Raw genomic sequence first — 23,155 nt, 5'->3', positions numbered from 1 at the left:
CGCCACCCAGGCGTCCCCCTGTGACTTATTTTATAACTGGAAGTTTGTACCTCTTAATCCCTTTCATCCATTTTGCACACCTCCCTGCCCCCACCTCTCTGGCAACCACCAGGTCTCTGTATTTATGAGTTTGTTTCTGTGTTTTGTTTGTTCATTTGTTTTGTTTCTTAGCACATATAAATGAAATCATATGGTATTTGTCTTTCCTTGTCTGACATAATTAGTCTAAATACCCTTTGGTTCATCCATGTCATCACAGACCGCAAGGTTTCATTATTTTTATGGCTGAGTCATATTCCATTGTATATATAAATACTGCAACTTCTTTATGCATTCATCTATCAGTGGACACTTGAGTTGCTTCCATACCTTGGCTATTATAAACAATGCCACAATGAACTTGGGGTGCATATTACTTTGCGAGTTAGAGTTTTGGCTTGCTTTGGCTAAATACCTAGTAGTGGAACTACCAGATTATATAGTATTTCTGTTTTTAATTTTTTGAGGAGCCCCATACTGTTTTCCATCCTGGTTGTACCAATTTACATTCCCACCATCAATGTACAAGTGTTCCCTTTTCTCTACATCCTCGCCAACACTTGTTATCTCTTGCCTCCTTGGTACTAGGCTTTCTGACTGTTATGAGGTGATACTTCATTGTGGTTTTGGTTTGCATTTTCCTGATATAGTGATGTTGAGCATCTCTCTTCATGTGTATGTTGGCCATCTGTATGTCTTCTTTGAAAAATGCCTATTTAGATCTTCTGCCCATTTTTAATCTGATTGTTGGTTTTCTTGGCATTTAGTTGTATGAATTCGTTCTTTTTTGGTGGGGGGGGGGAAGAAATTATCCCTTTATTGGATATATCATTTGCAGATACATTGTCCCATTCCATAGGTTGCCTCTTTGTTTTGTTGATGGTCCTTTGCTGTGCAAAAGCCTTTTTATCTTATGTAGTCTCAGTTGTTTAGTTTTGCTTTTGTTTCCCATGCCTGAGGGGACAGATCTAGGAAAATATTTCTGGGGCCAGAAATATATTTCTGATGTCCAGAATTACCTCTATGTTTTCTTTTAGGAGTTTTATGGTTTTAGGTCTCACATTTAAGTCTTCAATTCATTTTTAGTTTATTTTTGTGTGTGGTATAAAAAAGTGGTCCAATTTCATTCTTTTGCATGTAGTTTTCTAGTTTTCCCGGTACCATTTATTAAAGAGACTGTCTTTTCCTTGTGGTGCATTCTGGCCTTCTTTATCACAGATTAATTCACCATATATATGTGGGTTTATTTCTGGGCTTTCTGTTCTATTTAGTTGATCCATGTGTCTTTTTATGTGCCAGTACCATACTGTTTTGATTACAATAGATTTGTGCTATATTTGTAGTATATTTGTAGCGTGATACCTCCAGTTTTGTTCTTCTTTCTCAAGATTGCTTCGGCTATTTCGTATCCTTTGTGGTTCCATACAAATTTTAGAATTATTTGTTCTGTGAAAAATACTATTGGCATTTTGATTGGGATTGTACTCAATCTGTAGATTGCTTTGGTTGGTATGGAAATTTAACATTATCCTTCCAGTTCATTAGCACAGAAAATCTTTCCATTTATCTCTGTCATCTTCAGTTTCTTCATGTCATCAATATCTTAATAATTTTCAGAGTGCAGGTCTTTGACCTCCTTGGTTAAATTTATTCCCTAGGTATTTTATTCTTTTTGATGTAATTGTACATGGGATTGTTTTCTTAATTTCTTTTTCTGATAGTTTGTTATTAGTGTATAGAAACAATAGATTGTGTTTATTAATTGTGTATTCTGAAACTTTACTGAATCATTTATTAGTCCTGGTAGTTTTTTGGTGGAGTATTAAGGTGTTCTTTATATAGTGTCATGCAGGTAGTGACAGTTTCATTTTTCTTTACCAGTTTGGATGCCTTTTATTTCCTTGTCTGATTGCTGCAGCTTGGACTTCCAATACTATGTTGAATAAGTGTGGTGAGAGTTTTATTAGTTTATTAGACCACTTAATTAGTTCTCAACTAGTAACTAACCAGTTGATTAGTTGATTAGAACAACAAAATAAGTTGTCTTGTTCCTTAGAAGAAAAGCTTTCATCTTTTCACCATTGAGTATGTTCGCTATAGGCTTGTCACATGTGGCCTGTTGAGGTACATTCCCTCTCTACCCGCCCTGTTGAGAATTTGTATCATAAATGTTGAATTCTGTCACATGCTTTTTCTGCATCTATTGAAATGATCATACGATTTTAATCCTTCATTTTCTTAATATGTATCATGTTGATTTATTTGTAGATATTGTACTGTCCTTGCATCCCTGAAATAAATTCAAAATAAATTGATCATGGTGAATGATCCTTTTTTTTTTTTTTAACATACTGTTGAATTCAATTTATGAATATTTTGTTGAGGATTTTTGCATCTATGTTATTCTGGGGTGTTTGCAATTTTTAATGTTTTTCATACTATCTCTGGGTTTGGTATCAGGGTGATGCTGGTCTCCGAGAATGAATTTGGAATCATCCTGTAATATTTTTTTGGAATAGCTTGAGAAGGATAGGTATTAACTCTTCTTTAAATGTTTTGTACAAGTCACCTATGAAGCCATCTGGTCCTAGACTTTTTATGTTAGAGGTTTTTTGATTACTGATTCAATTTCATTACCTGTAATTGGTCTGTTCACATTTTCTGCTTATTCCTGATTTAATCTTAGAAGATTGTATGTTTCTGGAAATTTAGGTCTTTCTTCTAGGTTGTCAAATTTGTTGACATAACACTTTTTCATAGTAGTCTTGATCCTTTGTATTTCTGTGGGGTCATTTGTAACTTCTCTTTCATTTCTGATTATTTGGTTCCTCTTTCTTTCTTGAGGAGTTTGGTTAAAGGTTTATCAGTATTATTTATCTTTTCAAAAAACCATTTCAGGGGCGCCTGGGTGGTTCAGTTGTTTAGCATTCTACTCTCAATTTTGGCTCAAGTCATGATCTCACAGTTCGTGGGTTCAAGCCCCACATCAGGCTCTGTGCTGACAGCATGGAGCCTGCTTGAGACTGACTCTCTCTCTCTCTCTTTCTTTTTCTCTTTCTCCCTCTGCCCCTCCCCCCACTTGCTGTCTGTCTCTCTCTCTCAAAATACATAAATTAACTTAAAAAAAAAACCTGCTTAGTTAGATTAATCATTTGTATTTTGTTTTTAGTCTGTATGTCATTTATTTCTACTCCAATCTATTATTTTCTTCCTTCTATTAACTTTGGGCTTTGTTCTTTTCTAGTTCCTTCAGGTGGAAGGTTAGATTGTGTGACATTTTTCTTATTTCTTGATAGGTTTAGTGCTATAGACATCCCTCTTAGAACTGCTTTTGCTGCATCCCAAAGATTTTGAACCATTGTATTGCCATTTTCATTTGTCTCAAAGTAATTTTTCATTTCCTCTTTGATTTCTTTCTTGACCCATTCATTGTTTATCGAGTAGTATGTTGTTCAGTCTTCATGTGGTTATGTTTGATCAAGTTTTCCTTGTAACAGAGTTCTGGTTTCATGCTGTTATGGTTGGAAAAGACACTTGATATGATTTCAGTCGCCTTAAATTCATTGAGATTTGTTTTGCGGCCTAACATGTGATGTGTTCTGGAAAATGTTGCCTGTGCACTTGAAAAAAATGTATATTCTGTTGTTGGATGGAATGATCTGTATACATCTCTTAAGTCCATCTGGCCTAATATATTGTTCAAAGTCACTCTTTTCTTATTGGTTTTCTGTCTGGATGATCTGTTGATGTAAGTGTGGTGTTAAAATCTCCTATTATTGGGGCGCCTGGGTGGCTCAGTCGGTTGAGCGGCTGGCTTTGGCTCAGGTCATGATCTCGCGGTCCGTGAGTTCGAGCCCCGCGTCAGGCTCTGTGCTGACAGCTCAGAGCCTGGAGCCTGTTTCAGATTCTGTGTCTCCCTCTCTCTGCCCTTCCCCCATTCATGCTCTGTCTCTCTCTGTCTCAAAAATAAATAAATATTAAAAAAAATTAAAAATAAAAATCTCCTATTATTGTATTATTATTGTATTAGAGATAGTTTCTCCCTTTAAGGTTTATTAATATTTGTTTAGGTGCTCCCACATTGGATGCACATTTACAATTGTTAAACCCTCTTGTTGGAAAGATCCCCTTTTCATTATTTAATGCCTTTGTTCCTTCTAACAGTCTTCATTTTATTTATTTATTTACCTACTTATTTATTTTTAATTATTTTAATTTTTTTCATTAGGGTAAGTGTAGTTTTTCATCCCTACCCACTACTTTCCTCAACTCCTACCCACCTACCCTCTGGTAACCATCAGTTTGTTCTCTGTAGTTAAGAGTCTGTTCCTTGGGGCACCTGGGTGGCTCAGTTGGTTAAGTGGCGTCCAACTTCAGCTCAGGTCATGATCTCACAGTTCGTGGGTTCGAGCCCTGCATTGGGCTCTGTGCTGACAGCTCAGAGCCTGGAGCCTGCTTCAGATTCTGTGTCTCCCTCCCTCTCTGCCCCTCCCCTGCTTGTGCTCTCACTCTCTCTCGCTCGTGCTCTCAAAAATAAACATTAAAAATTTTTTTAAAAAATGGGTTCATTCCTTGGTTTCTCTCTCTCTCTTTATTTTCCTTTGCTCATTTGACTTCTTTTTTTTTTAAATTTTTTTTTCAACGTTTATTTATTTTTGGGACAGAGAGAGACAGAGCATGAACGGGTGAGGGGCAGAGAGAGAGGGAGACACAGAATCGGAAACAGGCTCCAGGCTCTGAGCCATCAGCCCAGAGCCCGACGCGGGACTCGAACTCACGGACCGCGAGATCGTGACCTGGCTGAAGTCGGACGCTTAACCGACTGCGCCACCCAGGCGCCCTCATTTGACTTCTTAAATTCCACATGAGTGAAATCATATGGTATTTGTCTTTCTCTGAATGACTTATTTTGCTTAGCATTACATCTAGCTCCATCCATGTTGTTGCAAATAACAAGATGTCATTCTTTGTTATGGCTGAATAATATTCCTATATATATATATATATATATATATATATATATGTATATGTATATATGTAGTGTGTGTGTATGTATATACATATATATGTATGTGTGTGTGTGTATATATATATATGTGTGTGTGTGTATATATATATACACCGCATCATCTTTATCTAGTCATCTGTCAGTGGACAGTCTGCTTCCCTGTTTGGCTATTATAAATAATGCTGCAATAAACATAGGGGTGCATGTATCCCTTTGAATTAGTGGTTTTGTATTCTTCAGATAAATACCCAGTAGTGCAATTCCTCGATCTTAGGATAGTTCTATTTTTTAATTTTTTGAGGAACATCCATACTGTTTTCAACAACAGTTGCATCAATTTGTGTTCCCACCAACACAAGAGAGTTCCTTTTTCTCCACCTCCTCACTGACACGGTTTCATGTGTTTTTGATTTTAGCCATTCTGAGAGGTGTGAGGTGATATCTCATTGTGGTTTTGATTTGCATTTCCCTGATGATGAGTGATGTTGAGCGTCTTTTCAGGTGTCTGTTGGCCATCTGTATGTCTTCTTTGAAGAAATGTCTGATCATGTCTTCTGCCCATTTTTTTTCTTTTTTTCTTTTTTTTTTAACATTTATTTACTGTTCAGAGACAGAGCCAGAGCATGAGCAGGGGAGGGGCAGAGAGAGAGGGAGACAGAATCTGAAGCAGGCTCCAGGCTCTGAGCTGTCAGCACAGAGTCTGACGCCGGGCTTGAACTCACGAACTGTGAGATCATGACCTGAGCTGAAGTCAGACGCTTAACTGACTGAGACACCCAGGTGCCCCCTTCTGCCCATTTTTTAATTAGATTGTTTTTGGGGTATTGAGTTGGATCCATTGTTTATATATTTTAGACACTGTTTATTGGATATGATATTTTGCAAATGTCTTCTCCCATTCAGTAGTTTGCCTTTTAGTTTTATTGTTTCCTTCACTGTTGAAGAAGGTTTTCATTTTGATGAAGTCCCAACAGTTCATGTTTCCTTTTACTTCCCTTGCTTAAGAAGATATATCTAGAAAAATACTGCTACGGCTGATATCAGAAATTACTGCCTATGCTCTCTTCAAGGACTTTTGTTTCAGGTCTCACATTTAGGTCTTTAATCCATTTTGAGTTTATTTTTTGTGTCTGGTGAAAGAAAGTGGTTCATTGTCATTCTTTTGCATATTTCCAGTTTTCCCAGCACCATTTGTTGAAAGACTCTTTCCCATATTCATTCCTCCTTTTTGAAGATAAATTGACCGTATACTTGTGGGTTTATTTCTGGATTTTCTGTTCTTTTCCATCTTCTGTATGTCTGTTTTTATGCCATACTGTTTTAATTACTGCCACTTTGTAATAAAACTTGAAATCTGGAAGTGTGATACCTCTGGTTTTGTTTTTCTTTTTCAAGACTGCTTTTGCTATTCAGGGTTTTTTGTGTTCCATACAAATTTTAGGATTGTTTGTTCTAGCTCTGTGAAAAATGCTGGTGGTATTTTGGTAGGGATTGTATTAAATCTGTAGATTGCTTTGGGTAGTATAGACGTTTTAACAGTATTTATTCATCCAATCCAGAGCATGGAATTTCTTTCCATTTCTTTGCATCATCTTTAATTTCTTTCAGCAGTTTTTCATGGTTTTCAGAGCACAGATCTCTCACCTCTTGTTTATTCCTAGATATCATTTTTTGGTGCAGTTGTAAATGGGATTGTTTTCTTAATTTCACTTTCTGATGTCTCATTTTTAGTATATAGGACAGCAACAAATTTCTGTACCTTGATTTTGTATCCTGTGACTACTGAATTAATTTATCAGTTCTAGTAGTTTTCTGATGGAGTCTTTAGGGTTTTCTACATATACTGTCATGTCATCTGCAAATAGTGAAAGCTTTACTTCTTCCTTACCATGGATACCTTTTATTTCTTTTCGTTGTCTGATTGCGGTGGGTAGGACTTCCACTATTGTACTGAATAAAAATGGTGAAAGTGGACATTCTTTTTTTTTTTTTTTTAATTTTTTTTTTAACGTTTATTTTTGAGACAGAGACAGAGCATGAACGGGGGAGGGGCAGAGAGAGAGGGAGGCACAGAATCGGAAGCAGGCTCCAGGCTCTGAGCCATCAGCCCAGAGCCCAACGTGGGGCTCGAACTCACGGACTGTGAGATCGTGACCTGAGCTGAAGTCGGACGCTTAACCGACTGAGCCACCCAGGCGCCCCGAAAGTGGACATTCTTGTCTGTTCCCTGACCTTGGGGGAGAAAAGCTCTCCATTTTTCACCATTGAATATGATGTTGGGTGTGGCTTTTTCATAGAAGGTCTTTATTATGTTGAGGTATGTACCTTTTAGGCCGATTTTGTTGAGGGTTTTCATCATGAATGGATGTTGTACTTTTGTCAAATACTTTTTTCTGCAGGTGTTGAAATGATCATACAGTTTTCATCCTTTTTCTTCTTGATGTGACATATCATGTTGATTGTCCTGCAAATATTGAACCACCCTTGAATTTCTGGGATAAATCCAGCTTGATTCTGGTATATCTTTTAATGTATTGTTGGATTCAGTTTCCCAGGATTTTGTTGATGATTTTTTGCATCTATGAGAGTTATTGTCCTCTAGTTTTCTTTTTTGTAGTGTCTTTATCTGGTTTTGGTATCAGGGTGATACTAGCCTCATAGACTGAATATGGAAGTTTTCCTTCCTCTTGTATTTTTTGGAATAGGTCAAGAAAAATGGATATTAACTCTTCTTTAAGTGTTTGGTAGAATTTTCCTGTGAAGCCATCTGGTCCTGGACTTTTGTTTTTTGGGAGTTTTTTGATTACTGATTCAATTTCATTGCCGATAATTGGTTGCTCACATTTTCTATTTTTTCTTGATTCAGTTTTGGTAGGTTATATGTTTCTAGGAATGTATTCATTTCTTCTAAGTTGTCTAGTCTGTTGGCATGTAGGTTTTTAAAAAACATTCTGTTACAATTGTTTTTATTTCTGCTGTGTTGGTTGTTATTTCTCCTTTTTCATTAGAGGTTTTGTTGATTTGAATCTTCTCTTTTTTATGAGTCTTGGTGAGAGGTTTATCAATTTTGTTGATCTTTTCGGAGAATGAACTTTCTGTGTTCATTGATCTGTTGTTTTGTTTTTTAGTTTCTATATCATGTATTTCTGCTCTAATGTTTCTTCTTCTTCTTTTTTTTTTCTTTTTTTTTTTAATTTTTAGAAAGAGTGGGGGAAAGAGGCAGAGGGAAAGAGAATCTTAAGCAGGCTCCACCACGACCCTGGCATCATGATGTGGGCCAAATCAAGAGGATGCTCAACCAACTGAGCCACCCAGGTGTTTCTGCTTTAATCTTTATTATTTCCTTTCTTATGCTGGATTGGGGTTTTGTTTGTTCTTTTTCTAACTCCTTTAGGTGTAAGGTTAAGTTGTTTACTTGAGATTTTTCTTCTTAAGTAGGCCTGTATTGCTTTAAACTTCCCTCTTAGAACCAGTTTTGCTGCATCCCAAAGATTTTGGGCTGTTGTATTTTCATATTCATTTGTTTTCATGTAATTTTTAATTTCTTCTTTGAATTCTTAGTTGACCCATTCATTGTTCAATAGCATGTTATTTAACCTCAATGTATTTGTCTTTCCATGTCTTTTCTTGTGCTTGATTTCTAGCTTCACCGTGTTGTGGTCAGAAAAGATGCATGGTATGGCTTTGATTCCTTTGAAATTGTTGAAACTTGTTTTGTGTCCTAATACGTGATCTTTTCTGGAGATTGTTCTGTGTGCATTTGCAGAGAATGTATTGTGTTCTTTTAGGATGGAAGGTTCTGAATAGGTATGTTAAGTCCATCTGGTCCAGTGTGTCTTTCAAAGCCACTGCTTGTTGATTTTGTTCAAATGATCTGTCCATTGATGTAAGTGGACATACTGTTATTGTATTGCTATGATTTCTTTTATGATCATTATTATTAACTGTTATTAACATTGTTATTAACTGTTTTATATATTGGGGTGCTCCCAGATTGGGTGCATAAATATTTACAGTTGTTACATCCTCTTATTGGATTGTCCCCTTTATTATTATTATTATATAGTGTCCTTTGTTTCTTGTTGTAGCCTTTGTTTTAAAGTCTAATTTGTCTGATAAAAGTATTGCTACCCCAGCTTTCTTTTGGCATCCATTTGCATGATAAATGTTTCTCTGTCCCCTCACTTTCATTTTTTTTTTTAACATTTATTCATTTTTTGAGAGACAGTGTGTGAGTAGGGGAAGGGCAGAAAGAGAGTGAGACACAGAATTCGAAGCAGGGTCCAGGCTCTGAGCTGCAGCACAGAGTCCGATGCAGGGCCCGAACATAATAGGCTGGGAAATCATGACCTGAGCCAAAGTCAGACACCCAAATGACTGAACCACCCAGGTACCCCCTCCATCCCCTCACTTTCAATCTGCAGGAGTCTTTCAGCCTGAAATGAGTCTCTTGTAGGCAGCATAGAGATGTCTTATTTTTTTTATCCACTCTGTCACCCAGTGTCTTTTGATTGGAATGGTTAGTGCATTTACGTTCAAAGTTAATTATTGATAGACATGTATTATTGCCATTTTGTTACTTGTGTGATTTTACTGTACATTTTCTCTAATTCTTGTCTTGCTCTCTTTCATGGTTTTGGCTTTCTTAAGTGATATACTTGGATCCCTTTATTACTTGCATATCTTACTGGTTTTTGATTTGTGGTTACCAGTAGGCTTGTGTATAACATCTTTTGCATATAGCAGTCTATATTAAGTTGATGGTACTGAAGTTTTAACCTGTTCTTTATTCCTGTCCTCCCCACATTTTAGTTATATGGTGTCATATTTTATTTCCTTGGTTTTTTTTTTTTAATCCCTTGACAGATTTTTACAGAAATATTTATTTTCACTGCTTTTGTGTTTATTTTTCATACTCTCACTTACGGTCTTTCTTTACATTCTGAGTCCCCTTTGTTTCTTGTAGGACCAGTTTAGTGGGCATGAACTCCTTAGTTTTGTTTGAGAAACTCCATATCTCTCCTACTCTGAATGATAGCTTTGCTGGATAGAGTATTATTGGCTGCAGATTTTTCTCTCTCAGCACTTTGAATATATCATGCCACTCCTTTCTGGCCTGCAAAGTTTCTGCTGAAAAATCCTCTGATAGCTTTAGGGGAGTTCCCCCTTGTATAGAACTATCTTCTTTCGCTGCTTTTAACATTTTTTCTTCATTGCTATTTTTTGCCAGCTTAATTACTGTGTGTCTTGGTGTAGACCTCCTTGGGTTGGAGAGAGTGGGAATCTATGCCTCCTGGATCTGGGTATCTGTTTCCTTCCCCAAATTAGGGAAGTTTTCAGCTGTTATTTCTTCAGATAAATGTTCTGCCCCCTTATCTCTCTTCTTCTCAGATCCCTCTAATGTGGATGTTATTACACTTGATAGAGTCAGTGAGTTCCCTAAGACTATTCTCAGCTCACATAATTTTCTTTCTGTCCTTTTCTCAGCTTGGTCACTTTGCATTACTTGTCTTTCAGGTTGTTAATTCGTTCCTTTGCTTCATCTAGCCTGCTATTTACTCCATAAAGTGTATTAAAAAAATTTTTTTTTTAACATTTATTTATTTTTTAGAGAGAGACAGCATGTGAGCAGGGAGGAGCAGGGAGAGGAGGAGCAGAGAGAGAGGGAGACAGAATCCGAAGCAGGCTCCAGGCTCTGAGCTGTCAGCACAGAGCCTGATTGCAGGCTCAAACTCCCGAGCTGCAAGATCATGACCTGAGCCGAAGTCGGACGCTTAACTGACTGAGCCACCCAGGTGCCCCTCCATAAAGTGTATTTTTAATTTCATTAATTGTATTTATCTCTGATGGGTTCTTTTTTTTTTTTTTAATGTTTTAAAGGTTTCACTGATGTCTTCTGCTTTTTTCTCCAGTCCAGTGGGTATCTTTATGATAATTACTTTAAATTCTCTATCAGGCATATTACTTACATCCATTTCATTTTGGTCTGTTGTGGTTTGGTCCTCTTCTTTCATTCGGGAGATGTTTCTTGTCTCCTTATTTTGTCTGATTTTCTGTGTATGTGTTAGGAAAGTCAGCTACTTTCTTGTTCTTAACAATAATAGCCTTATGAAGAAGATGTCCTGTGGTGCCTTGAAGTGCAGTGTCTCCTGTTCCCCAATGCCTGGTGCTTTAGGGAGTGTCTCCCATGTGTGTTATGTGTGCTCTGCTGTTGAGTCTTGGCCTCTTTTTCCTTCAGTCCAGTTGTCTTCAGAGGTTCTTTGCTTCTTGTGGGTGGCAAGGTGTGCAGTGATCTGCTTGCAAAATGAGACCTACCCCCTTGCATGGGGAACTGAGGTCCTGGAAAACGGGTGGATCAGGACAGGTGGTGTTGGCAGGGTTTGCACAGGTCTTCTCGGGGAGGGGCCCATGGCACCAGGACTCAGGCAGATGTGACTGGGGAGGGCGGATCCACCCAAGCAATGGAGGATGGGGCTTGGTGCTAGTAAGTTAGGTAAGGAGTGTCAGCACCTGGCTGGTTTTCCCAGGTGGCCATTGTTTGGGGTGGGGGTGGGGGTGGAAGAGGGAAATGGTGCCTGCCAGCTCCTTTGTTCTTGGAGGGCTCTCCCTGTGATCCTTGTCTTTCCTGGCTATGATGAGATGATCAAATCATTCTCCCTCCCATCGGCTCCCCATTGTTTTTCAACTTGATAGTTCTAAGCTGTATCTGTGTAGGCTGTTGTGCTGTTTCTAATGTCCTAATGCCATCCAGGCTTCCTGAGCTGAACCCACTGATTTTTCAAATTTTAGGCTTTAAGTCCTGCTGGTTTTAAGAACTCAAAATATTCAGCACCTTTGACTGTTAGAGGCAAATATTATGGAGATTTGTCCTCCTCATTCATGGGCTCCCTGGTGTGAAAGTCGGTTTTCCGGCTTTCTCTGCACCACCAGCTGTGTGGATGGGCATGGTCCGTTTTGCTCCTAGACCACATCTTCACTCTTCTTTGATGTGGCCTGTTCCCTGCCTTAGTTGTGGAGTTTGTCCTGCCAAGTCTTCAGGTCATTTTCTGGGTTATTTATTCTGATATGGGTGTTATCTAATTGTATCTGGGGGACTAAGGAAGCTCAAGGTCCTCTTACTCCCCCATCTTCCCAGCCTATAGTCTTTATTTTAAAGTCTACTTCATCTGACATATGTATTGGTACCCTGGTGTGTTTTTTGGGTGAGGAGGGCTCCTTTTGCATGGAATATCCTTTTCTTGCCCTTCAGTTTCAGTCTGTATGTCTTTAGGTCTGAAGTGAATATCTTGTAGGCAACATGTAGGTGGGTCTTGTCTTTTTATCCATTCCATCACCTTTTGTCTTTTGATTAGAACATTTAGTCTCTCTACATTTAATTATTGGTAGGCATGAACTTAATTGCCATTTTATTGTTTTCTGGTTGTTTCATGTAGTTTTGTTCCTTTTTTCTTATCTTGCTTTCTTTTATGATTTGATGACATTCTTTAGTGTTATGCTTGAATTCCTCTTTATTTTTTGTATATGTATTACAGGTTTTTGGTTTGTGGCTACCTTGATGTTCATGTATAACATTGTGTATATATACAATATCTAGATTCTATGTAATCTAGATCTGTAAGTTAATGGTCACTTAAATCCAAACATTCTCTAAAAGCACTACATTTTTACTTGCCTCCTTCATGTTTTAGGATGGCCTATTTTACATCTTTTTGTGTATCCTTTAATTATTGTAGATATAACTGATGTTACTACTTTTGTCTTTTAACCTACAATACTAGCTTTCTAAGTGATCTAGTACCTTTGCTATATGTTTGCTTTCATCAGTGAAATATTTTTCATTCAGAATTTTCTATTTATGGCCTTAAAGAAGTCCCTTTAACATTTCTTGTAAGGTTGGTTTAGCTTCAAATCTAAATGATAACTTTGCTGGGTAGAATATTCTTGATTGTACCTTTTTTCCCCCCCTTGTAGCACTTTTAATATATTCTGCCACTCCCTTCTAGCCTGCAATGTTTCTGGTGAACAGACAGCTCATAGCCTTATGGGGGCTTCATTGTATGTAACTAGTTGCTTTCCCTTGTTGCTTCTAAGATGTTATCTTTAATTTTTGATATTTTAATTATTATGTGTCTTAGTGTGGACCTCTTTGGGTTTATTTTGTTAGGGGTTTCTTTGTGCTTCCTGGACTTGGATGCCTGTTTTCCTTCTCCAGATTAGGGAAGCTTTCTACTTTTATTTCTTCAAATAAGTTTTCTGGCTCTTTCTCTCCTCTTTTGGGATCCCTGTAACACAAATGTTAGTACACTTGTTGCAGAGCTCACTTAATCTTAACTTCATTTAAATTTTTTTTCTTTTTGCTGTTCAGCTTCAGTGGTTTCTGCTACCCTGTCTTCTAGATTAGTGATCTGTACTGCATCCTATAACGTGCTGTTGATTCCCTCTAATGTATTTTTTATTTCAGTACTGAATTCTTCACCTCTTATTGGTTGTTATATTTTCTATTTCTTTGTTGAAGTTCTGAGTTCATCCACTCTTGTCTAAAGTCCAGTGAACATCTTTATCACCATGACTTTGAACTCAAGTAGATTGCTGTTTCATGTAGTTTTTTTCTGAGGTTTGTTTTCTTTCATTGTCTCATTTGGTCTGACTCTGTTTCTGAGTGTTAGGTAGGTCAACTGCATCTCCTGGTCTTGAAAGTAGTGACCTTATATAGAAGTCATCCTTTGGGGTCCAGTAGCATAGTCCTGTTGGTCACCAGAACCAGGCATTCTGAGGGTGTCCCGTGTGGGCTGCATGCACCCTCCTGTTGTGACTGGGCCAGGACAGCTGAGGGTGTACTGGTGGGTGGTGCTGGCCCCCAGCACAGGTGGATGTGAGGCCTGGCTGCCGCTGCTGCAGGTACACTGGTGGGCAGGGCTGCTGCAATGACTGGTCATGACTGCTGTGGGCAGACTGGTGTGCAGGGCTCGTCCCCTGCTTGGCTGGCTAAGAGGTGTGGCTGTAGCTGTAATGGGTGTGCTGATGGAGTGGGGTTAGTTCCTGGTACGGCTGGCTGCAACTGCTGCATGTGTGGTGGAAGACAGGGCTTGGTCCTTCCCCCCACTTTCCTGGGGCAGGATAGGTTTTGGAAGGGCACAGGGCTACAAGGAGGCTGCCTGCTGAGTTTTGCTTGGTGGGAGCTACTGTCAAAGAGAGCCTGCTGGGGCAGGTCCACAGGAGAACACCAGGGCTAGGTAAGCAGTAATAGCCAAGTAGATGGAGTGTAAATACTAGCTCCTGCCAGCGGCTGGCCAGCTAGGCTTAAAGAGGAGGGCAAGAAAAATTGTGTGCACCAGCATGTCCATTCATGGAGAAAGTGTCTACGGAACCCTTCCCCTCTAGCACATAGCCTAAAATTAGTCAATAAAGACTTCAGATACAAGCCAGACACTTTAAACTGCTGCCTCTGTTTTGGTCTTGAACCTAATGATATAGGGTTCTGGCTCTTTAAGAGTGGAATGGGTTTCCTGTTGCCCTCCCAAGTCTCCCAGAGAGAAGTCCTGCTGATTTTCAAAGCCAGATGTTATGGGGGCTCATGTTCCCAGTGCACGTCTCCAGGGTTGGAAGCACTCCATGTGTCCCATGTGGGGTCTGATCCCCTCACTCCTCAGGGAAGACCTCCATTCCTTGTGGGTCACCACACTAGCTGTTTGGTTCTCAGGTTCATCTTCGCCTCCCGAACCCTTCTCAGTGTGGTTTTTTTTATATCCCTAGCTGCAGGAGAGCCGTTTTGCTAGTCTTCAGGTCATTTTCAGAGTTAGTTGCATCCTCAGTGTGTCTGTGGGAGGAGGTGGGCCTGGGATCCTCCTGTGTGGTCATCTTCCCTGCAGTCTCAGTGTGCTTTCTTCTGTTTGCCTCTGTTCATGTTCAGAATTTTGAGTCGACTGTCTCCAAGAACTGTTAGCCAGTTGAAGATTAAACACAGAACTTGTATAAATAGCGCTGGAGAATACAGCTTAGTCCTAAGGCCAAACTGGGTCCTTCCTCCTCCTACCCACCCAAACTGGAACTTGACTTACTTGCTTGGACCACACCTGTAGTTTGACCAAGTCCAGTTATCTAACAGCCTATATGAATAAGGGTAATAAGCCTGCCTTAACACATGAAGTTAGTGGGATTGAAACTTGGGAGGCTGACTGGCCCTGTCTAGGAGTATTTACCTTGTGAAATTAGCCTAAGAGTATCAGAGCACAAAAAACGAAAGGCAAGAGAAGTGAACATAGCATGCGTGACTCGCAGTCTGTCCACTAGAGTATGTGGCTCAGTGAGTAACAATTCTCATCAGTTACATCAACAACTCTCCCTACTGTAGGAGGGTATACAGAGGGCCAGAAACTCCTTCCATACTCTGCTACATGGATGAGGATGGGACTGACTGCCTGTTTTCTGGCTGAGGAAGAAAACACAGGAAAATAGACAAATTCCTCTTTTGGGACTGTTGGAATTGCCACAATGAGTAGGAAAGTATGATGGAAGAGAATATAGCAAGTTTGCATGGCATTAACTTGGCAAAAGTGGCTGGAAATTTTCAGCACCTAACTTGAAAGAATCATTTTTGAAGTTCCCAGTCTTCTACACAACTTTAACTTAGTTTACAGCTGGACAGAACTTCCTTCAGTGAGATCTGAGAGGATGGCCTCTTGATAAGTATCACATCCCTCACCATCCCCATAAACACAGTGTGGCAAGATTCACGGGCCTGTTTCTCAAAACACTTCTCATTACAAGCCAAAGCACGACAGAAATGAAAAGTTGAAGCACTACAAGAGGGGTCAACATACATCCCAGGGGTGAAGTTTGTAGTCAGAAATTGTTCAAAATAATCTGTTAAAAAAAAAATCATTTCATATCATGATGTCTAATTCAGATTTTTCTAGTGTTTTCAGTTCCGAATGATACATTAAGGAATTTTTTTAATGTTTATTTTTGAGAGAGCAGAAAGAGGGGGACAGAGGATCTAAAGCTGGCTCTGCACTGACAGGCTGACAGCAATGAGCTGGATGTGGGGCTTGAACTCACAAACCGCATGATCATGACCTGAGCCAAAGTCAGATGCTCAACTGCACTGAGCCACCCAGGTGCCCCAGGGGATTCTTTACCATAGATGACACTTGAAATAAGTTTTACTTGCCATAACCTAGTCAAACTAGGTCAGCATTGATACATCTTCCTTAGGAGGGAAAAATCAAACTCAAGACTAGAATTCTTAAATTGCGGTTATGATTTAATACTTGTGAGGACATGGTTATTTTCCCAGAGCCAAATAAAGCATCAGACAGAATTATATAAAAGTAATTACAATCAAGAATTTATTTGTTTTCATCATTTTTTTAAGAAAAAGATCTAAAAAGCAAAAAAAGTTGCAAAAATGATAAAATGTAATTCTGTTATATCCTAATTGCTTAAGTGTGTTCTGTAAATTCCAAATAAGTAAAATAATATAAAAATATATTTTCAAATCTTTATAGGATGAAAAGATAACCACAATCATTAAATACTCTTGGATTTCCTTTACTCCTCCCACAGATGAATTCACAAATATATAAAAACTGATGTACATTTACATTCTGAAATACAAAGCTCCAACAGCCAAATAGTTACACAGTTTATTTTGTTATGTGCAAAGTAGGTATTTCATATTTACTTGCTATGGAAAGCAGAGTACAGGCTCAATGGAGAATAATCATTAAACACTGATTAGTTTTAAGAATAATGCTGTTGTCCAAATGTACAGTGGCACATACTTAATTATGTACTTCTCTTTTACAGTAACAGCTTTCAGGTATGAATCTTTCGAAGGCTATCTTTGAACAGCTGTGAAATGGATGTTATTTCAGATCTGATGAAAATAATTTGACAGTAACCTCCTCAAAAGCCAGGAGAGGATTTTCTTTTTCTCCCCTCCATGTGGTCAGTTTCATTCTTAAGGAAGGCCTGATGTTGCAAGAAGATACATTTCACAAACCCTTAACGTAAGTTTGTGAATTGTCAACTAAAGACACCACCTCTGATGTGGATGGTTTCATTCAATCCATGTTCTACCAACTTTATATCTTCTAGGTCATCTTTTATGATGCTAATCAAATGGCTAAGGCCTTCCTGTTGTTGTTTCAAATGCTAGAAGGAATTAAAATATATATTAATGTATTAATCCATTAAACTGCAAACTATGCACAGGAAAAAGGACTTTTTCACTATTTTACTAGCAATACAGCACTTGGTAGCTGCTCTAAATAGAGTGGACATGCATATTAAAACATTTCATACTACAGCTTGTGCTAACACATTTCTATGACCTATAGTAAACAGCAACAAAAAAATAAACAGTATTTTCCATAGAAATTGTACAGAAGATACAGATTTTTAAAATACAATGCAAGAAGGTATTCAGATATGGAGGACTAGCAAAATAATTCTGAAAACTAAAAGTTTTCATGTTTTGAAGTACCAAGTATATAATGATGGTAACAGAACTACAATTGCTAACATTTTAAAGCATCCAAGTGTTAAGGCAGTTTTCAGAGCTTCATGGGTATTAACAAAATTTTTTTAAGCACTCTTTGGGGATGCATTACGGCATCTCTACAGATAGAAAAATTGAGATGCAGGTAAGAAACCCGCTCAAGGTCCTAAACTAGGTGATGAGCTGTGATCCAGTCCCAAAACAAGTGTTCATGTTATTCTAAACTTTATTGCATAATCACTCTATCAATATACTGGAATCTTTCTCAGCTAGTTTTTTGTAGTTATTTACAATGGAATATAATCAAGTGGATGTATATGTCCCAAGAACCTAGGAGCCAAACTGGATTTTAGTTGTATAATATAGCAATATCCCTTCTAAAGCACATAATAAAACTGGATTTATAGGTGACAATTATAACCATCTAAAAATGCCCCAGGCCATGACAACAGCCCTAAGATGTTCCTCAAAATTTACCATTTTAATACCTTCAGATACAGTCACTGGTTAGACAGCTTTCATTAAATCAATCTGTATACTGAGGAAAAAAACTAGAGCAGTACTTTCCAAACTTTTCACACCAGATGAGCTAAAAGTGGTTGGAGGGGTTCTGGCCACCCCAACCTCCACCTGGGTCCCCTGAGGGCTGAGGAGATCAATGATTGGTACATATTTACAATTTATATGTGACATACAGGTTGGGCATAGAGGACAGAGCAGTTACTTCTCAAATTGTACACACAAATCACTCTGATCTTAATAAAATATACATTAAGTAGGTTTGGAGTAAGGACTGAGATTATGCATTTGTAATGACCTCTCGTGTGTTGCTGTTGCCACCTACAAATTGAGTAGCAGGGTGTAGGGAACTGTGGTGCCTCCACTAACTGAATTCATCTTTTATTATAAAATATACAAAACACAAAAATACCCATCTTAACCCTTTTTAAAAACAGTTCAGTAACATTAGTATATTCACATTATGCAAAATCACTACAATCTGTATTTTTAGAACTTTTTTATCTTCCCCAAATCTGTACCCATTAAATATTAATTCCCCATTCTCCCTCCCCTCAGGCTCCTGGCAACGACCATTCTATGAGCTGAATTACACTGTATAAGTGTACTATATAATTATACTATATCCTTTTAAACTGGCTTATTTCACTTGGCGTAACATTTTCAAGACTCATCTGTGTTGTAGTGTTAGTTTCCTTCATTTTTAAGGCTGAATAATACTCTACGATGTGTGTGTGTGTGTGTATGTATACATATGTATATATATACACACACACATATATATACATACATACATACATACACACTGTATTTAGTTTATCCATTCATCTGTCTTTGAACACTTGAGTTGCTTCGACATCTTGGCTATTGTGAATGCTGCTGCTAAGAACGTATGTGCGTCCCTGCTTTCAATTCTTTTAGGTATATATTCAGAAGTAGAACTGCTTGATCATGTATCAGCTAGATGTTTAATTTTTTGAGGAACTGTTTCCACAGCACTTGCACCATTTACATCACCACCAGAAATACACAAAAGTTGTCTTCTTCACAGTCTTGTCAATACTTGTTATTTACTGTTTTTTTGGGTAATAGCAAGCCTAACAGATGTGAAGTGAATTCTCCTTTTAAAATGTGCACCCTAGCCCTAGTGCACTTACCTGCTTGATTTCTCGTAACAGATCTGCATCTATGTAATATCTTTCCTCAGATTTGACTGCTCCAAAATGATTCTGCATCCTGATTTGGGACATCAGTTCATTTAGTCGGCCCTAAAAATAAGACCGAGTCAAATTACAACTGCTAATGACAGCAACCACTTCTAAAAGAGAATTTTTTCTTTTAAAAGGATGGGTACTACTCTTATAAAGTTGTGTAATTCTCCCTCTGTACATTATGTGAAACATTAACGTAAGCCAAAACCACATCATTAAGAATCTACTTTAAAAAAGTTTTGATTAAAGAGAACAAAATACTTAATAAAAGCAAGTATACATAATTCCTCTTTTTGAAGACTGACAAATTCTAGCTCTATGGTCCTATAAATGCCTACCTTAAACTGGGTAGGTGCATTCAGTTCACACTGAATTGTATCTAGCTGAACTCGCAACTGCTCTTCATCAGCTTGAATGGCATACCCACTCTTCCTCTGAATTTCCTGTTTGATTAGGACCTATATAAAGAAAATCCACCGACAATACCAACAGAATGAGTCTCTTTTTAGTTATGCAAGTAATTTTCTTACAGTTATTTGTTGAAAGAAACCAGCTGAATACACTTACAGTAGGAATCTTAACAGTTTGAGAGTTGGATTAGGTTTGTCCATTTTTATTAGGCAATCTACATTAGAATATTGACATGCCTCTAATTTGTTTTTAATGACTGCTTAATTTGTCATGCATTAATAACCAATAATTTATTCAGTTATTCCTCCTATTGAGGGGTATATATTCTGTTTCTAGTAATAAACTTTTGTAGAGAGAGAGACTGATCTAGACCCCCAAGAATGAGACCGCTGGGTTTAAAAGCACGTGTTTTCAGTCTAACAAAAGCTGCTAGATTGTTTTACAATTTAAATTCATAAACCACATGAGAGTACCTTTTCCCCACACTGCTATCAGCAAGAAGTTATTTAAGTTTTCCCCAAACTGACGAGTGTGAATGGAGCTCACATTTCTTCTCTAATCTGTACTTCCCTGAAAAGTTAAAGGAGCATCCTTTAATAGTCAAAAACTACTTTGCATTCACTCTTCTATGAACTGCCTTTGCACATTTTTTGCCCATACTGTGAGTTTTTTGGTAAAAAACAATCTCTTTGTATAGTACGAATAATCACCATTTGCAAATTCAATTTTCTTTTTCTGGTATCTGTCACATGACTATTGACAAATAGCTTCTGATATCTTTTGCTGTGCAAAATTCTAATTAGCCAATTTTATTTTATAGTTTCTGGCTTTCTGGCCAAAAATCTCTCCAATGTCTACAGTCATGCATGTAGCTTCATAAATGTTTTAGTTAAATTTTTAATCCACCTATTTTTGTCTATGGTATGATACAGAGGTCCAGTTTCTTTTTTTCCCAGACAGCCAGTTACTCTAGCATTATTTGTTAAATAAACCAACTGAATTGATACCACCTTCATCATATGAAACATGAAGATGTAGTCGGCATCTATTTCTGGATTCTCTATTCTGTTCTGTTTATCTTTACTGTCCAATCTTATGCCAGTCCCACACTGATTTGTCACAGAACCTTTAAGATAGGTTCTAAAGTCTTGCAAGTCCCCTTCACTATTTCCTTTTTGTTCCCCCAAAAGCTGTTCTGAAAACACTTATCCTTCTTGAGGAACTGAAAGATTTCTTGATCAAGTCTTTAAAAGTTGGAAATTATTTTCAAACTTTATAAAGTGGATAGTAAATCTTCTCATCTAAATATGGTTTATATGTCATTTTGTAAAGACGAATTCAGATTTTGTACTTCTCTCATAAATTTATTCCTAAGTATCTTACAATTTTTACATCACAATAATATTTTCCTGTTTTCACTAATGGTATGCTGGTTTGGGTACATTTATCTTGTATCTAGCCATTTTAACCACATTCTCTGGTTTTCTCATAAGAGTTTTCTAGATATTACAATCATGCCATCAGCAAAAAGACAATTTAATCTTGTCCAATGTTTATATTAGTTACCTAATTACCTTGTTATATTTATGAAAACCTCCAAGATAATGGATATTACTTTTTCTGGGAGGGGGGGGGATTACTTTCTGAATGGGATTTTAATGCTTTGCTTCTTTGAATATTTGCTGTTCATTTTGGTAACAGTCTCTATATTTTTCCTTTATGATAGATTTCTTGTTATAAAACCAACCCTGCATTCCTGAAATAAACCTTACTTCATCACAGTATATTCCTTTAGGATTTGATAAATAGTTGGATCCTTTTTGCATTTATGTTGCTTTTGATCACATTTATTGAGGTGTAGTCCACATGTAAGAAAATCACCCATTTTAGGTGCTCGGTTACTATGAATTTTGACAAAGTCCTGTTACCATCACGACAATCAAGGTACAGAATGTTTCCATCTACTCCTTGTTGTCACTGCTCTCCCTTTATTACCTGCCCACCCCTGGCAACTACTGACCTGTTACCTGTCTCTCGTTTTGCTTTTTGCATAACATCATATAAATGGAATCATGCCTTTTGTAGCCTTGAAATCTGGCTTCTTTCGCTTAGCATAATCTGCATCTCTATTTATTAGAAATGTACATGAATAGATTTTATTTGGGGGTACCAGAAGCAGAGATGTAAAGTAGCACAGCTGCTCTGGAAAAGTTTTCAGCAATTCTTCCAAAAGTTAAACAGAGTTACCATACGACCAAGCAATTCCAATCCTAGATTTAGGTACCCAAGAAAAATGAAAACACACGTCCACGCAAATATTTGTACACAAATGTTAATAGCAACATATGTTAATAACCAAACGGGGGAGACAATTAAAATGTTAATGAATTGATGAATATTGGTATTTTCATGTAATGGAATATTATTCAGCAATAAAAAGGAAGTAATACTACATGCTACAACACAGATGAACCTTAAAAATACTACGCTACATGAAAGAAGCCAGTCACAAAAGACCACATCTGTTGATGCCATTTATCTGAAGTGTCCAGGATAGGCACATCCACAGAGACAGAAAGTGGTTGCTTGGACAGGGTTTTGGGATGAAATGGGGAGTGACTGCTAATAGGAATGAAGTTTCTTTTTAGGGTGAGGAAAATGTCATAAAATTGACTGTGGCAATGTTGCACAGACTAAATATACTAAAAACCACTAACAACACTTTAAATAAATGAACTATTATATACACTGAAATGTATGGTGGGTGAATTATATCTCAAAGTGATTTTAAATGGGGAAATGGTCTATAGATTTTTCCTTTTGTCTAAAGGAATTAGCTCTTTAGTGGTTAGACAAAGTTAAGCAGTTAAACATCTGGCCTTGGTATTTTTCCATGGTTGATCTTTAAGAAGTTTCTCATTTATATATTTGTCCATTTAAGATTTTTGCACCTATGTAGATGATTTTTTAGCAAAATTGAAATCACCAAAATTAATCTGTTTTGTCTAGCTCCCAAATTTGTTGCCCTGAATTGCATGCAGTATTTTCTCATTCTGTTCTGTTGTCTGTAGTAATGTTTCCTTTCTCCTTTTCCTTATGAGATGTTTAGCCATTTCAAAGATCTTTTCAAAGAAACAGCTTTCGATTTATTCTCTGTACTATGATTAATTTTATTTCACTTATTTCATATCTGTATTTCTCTCTCACTGGCTTCTCTTGAGAGTCTTTCTAACTTCTTAAGTACCAGTTCCTTATTCTTTGCGTTTGTATTTTAAGGATGATAACTCAGTGTCCGACTTCAGCTCAGGCTCAGGTCATAATCTTGCAGTTCATGGGTTCAAGCCCCACATCAGGCCGTGTGCCGACAGCTCAGAGCTTGGAAACTATTTCTGATTCTGTGTCTCCCTCTCTCTCTGCCCTTCCCCCACTCATGCTCGGTCTCCATCTCTCTCAAAAAGTGGATAA

The 23,155-nt window shown here is 37.6% G+C and overlaps 1 protein-coding gene across 2 annotated transcripts in view; it reads right to left on the bottom strand.

Moving 5' to 3' along the window:
• Positions 1-16,292: 16,292 nt before the first annotated feature.
• Positions 16,293-23,155, bottom strand: part of NUP54 (nucleoporin 54) — a 31,024-nt gene continuing 24,161 nt past the window's right edge. For both annotated transcript variants that reach the window (XM_040480894.1, XM_040480903.1), the window contains 3 exons: positions 19,618-19,737; positions 19,226-19,336; positions 16,293-17,203 (listed from right to left, as the gene is read on the bottom strand). In XM_040480894.1, coding sequence (XP_040336828.1) covers positions 17,075-17,203; positions 19,226-19,336; positions 19,618-19,737 — 360 coding nt within the window. In that variant the 3' untranslated portion in view covers positions 16,293-17,074. The remainder of the gene's footprint in view (positions 17,204-19,225; positions 19,337-19,617; positions 19,738-23,155) is intronic.

The sequence above is a fragment of the Herpailurus yagouaroundi genome, unplaced genomic scaffold (assembly GCF_014898765.1).
Source record: "Herpailurus yagouaroundi ecotype Mexico unplaced genomic scaffold, PumYag 28, whole genome shotgun sequence".
NCBI classification, from domain to species: Eukaryota; Metazoa; Chordata; class Mammalia; order Carnivora; family Felidae; genus Herpailurus; species Herpailurus yagouaroundi.
Note: the sequence above shows the minus strand (reverse complement) of the source record. Positions and strands in the feature narration are given on the sequence as shown.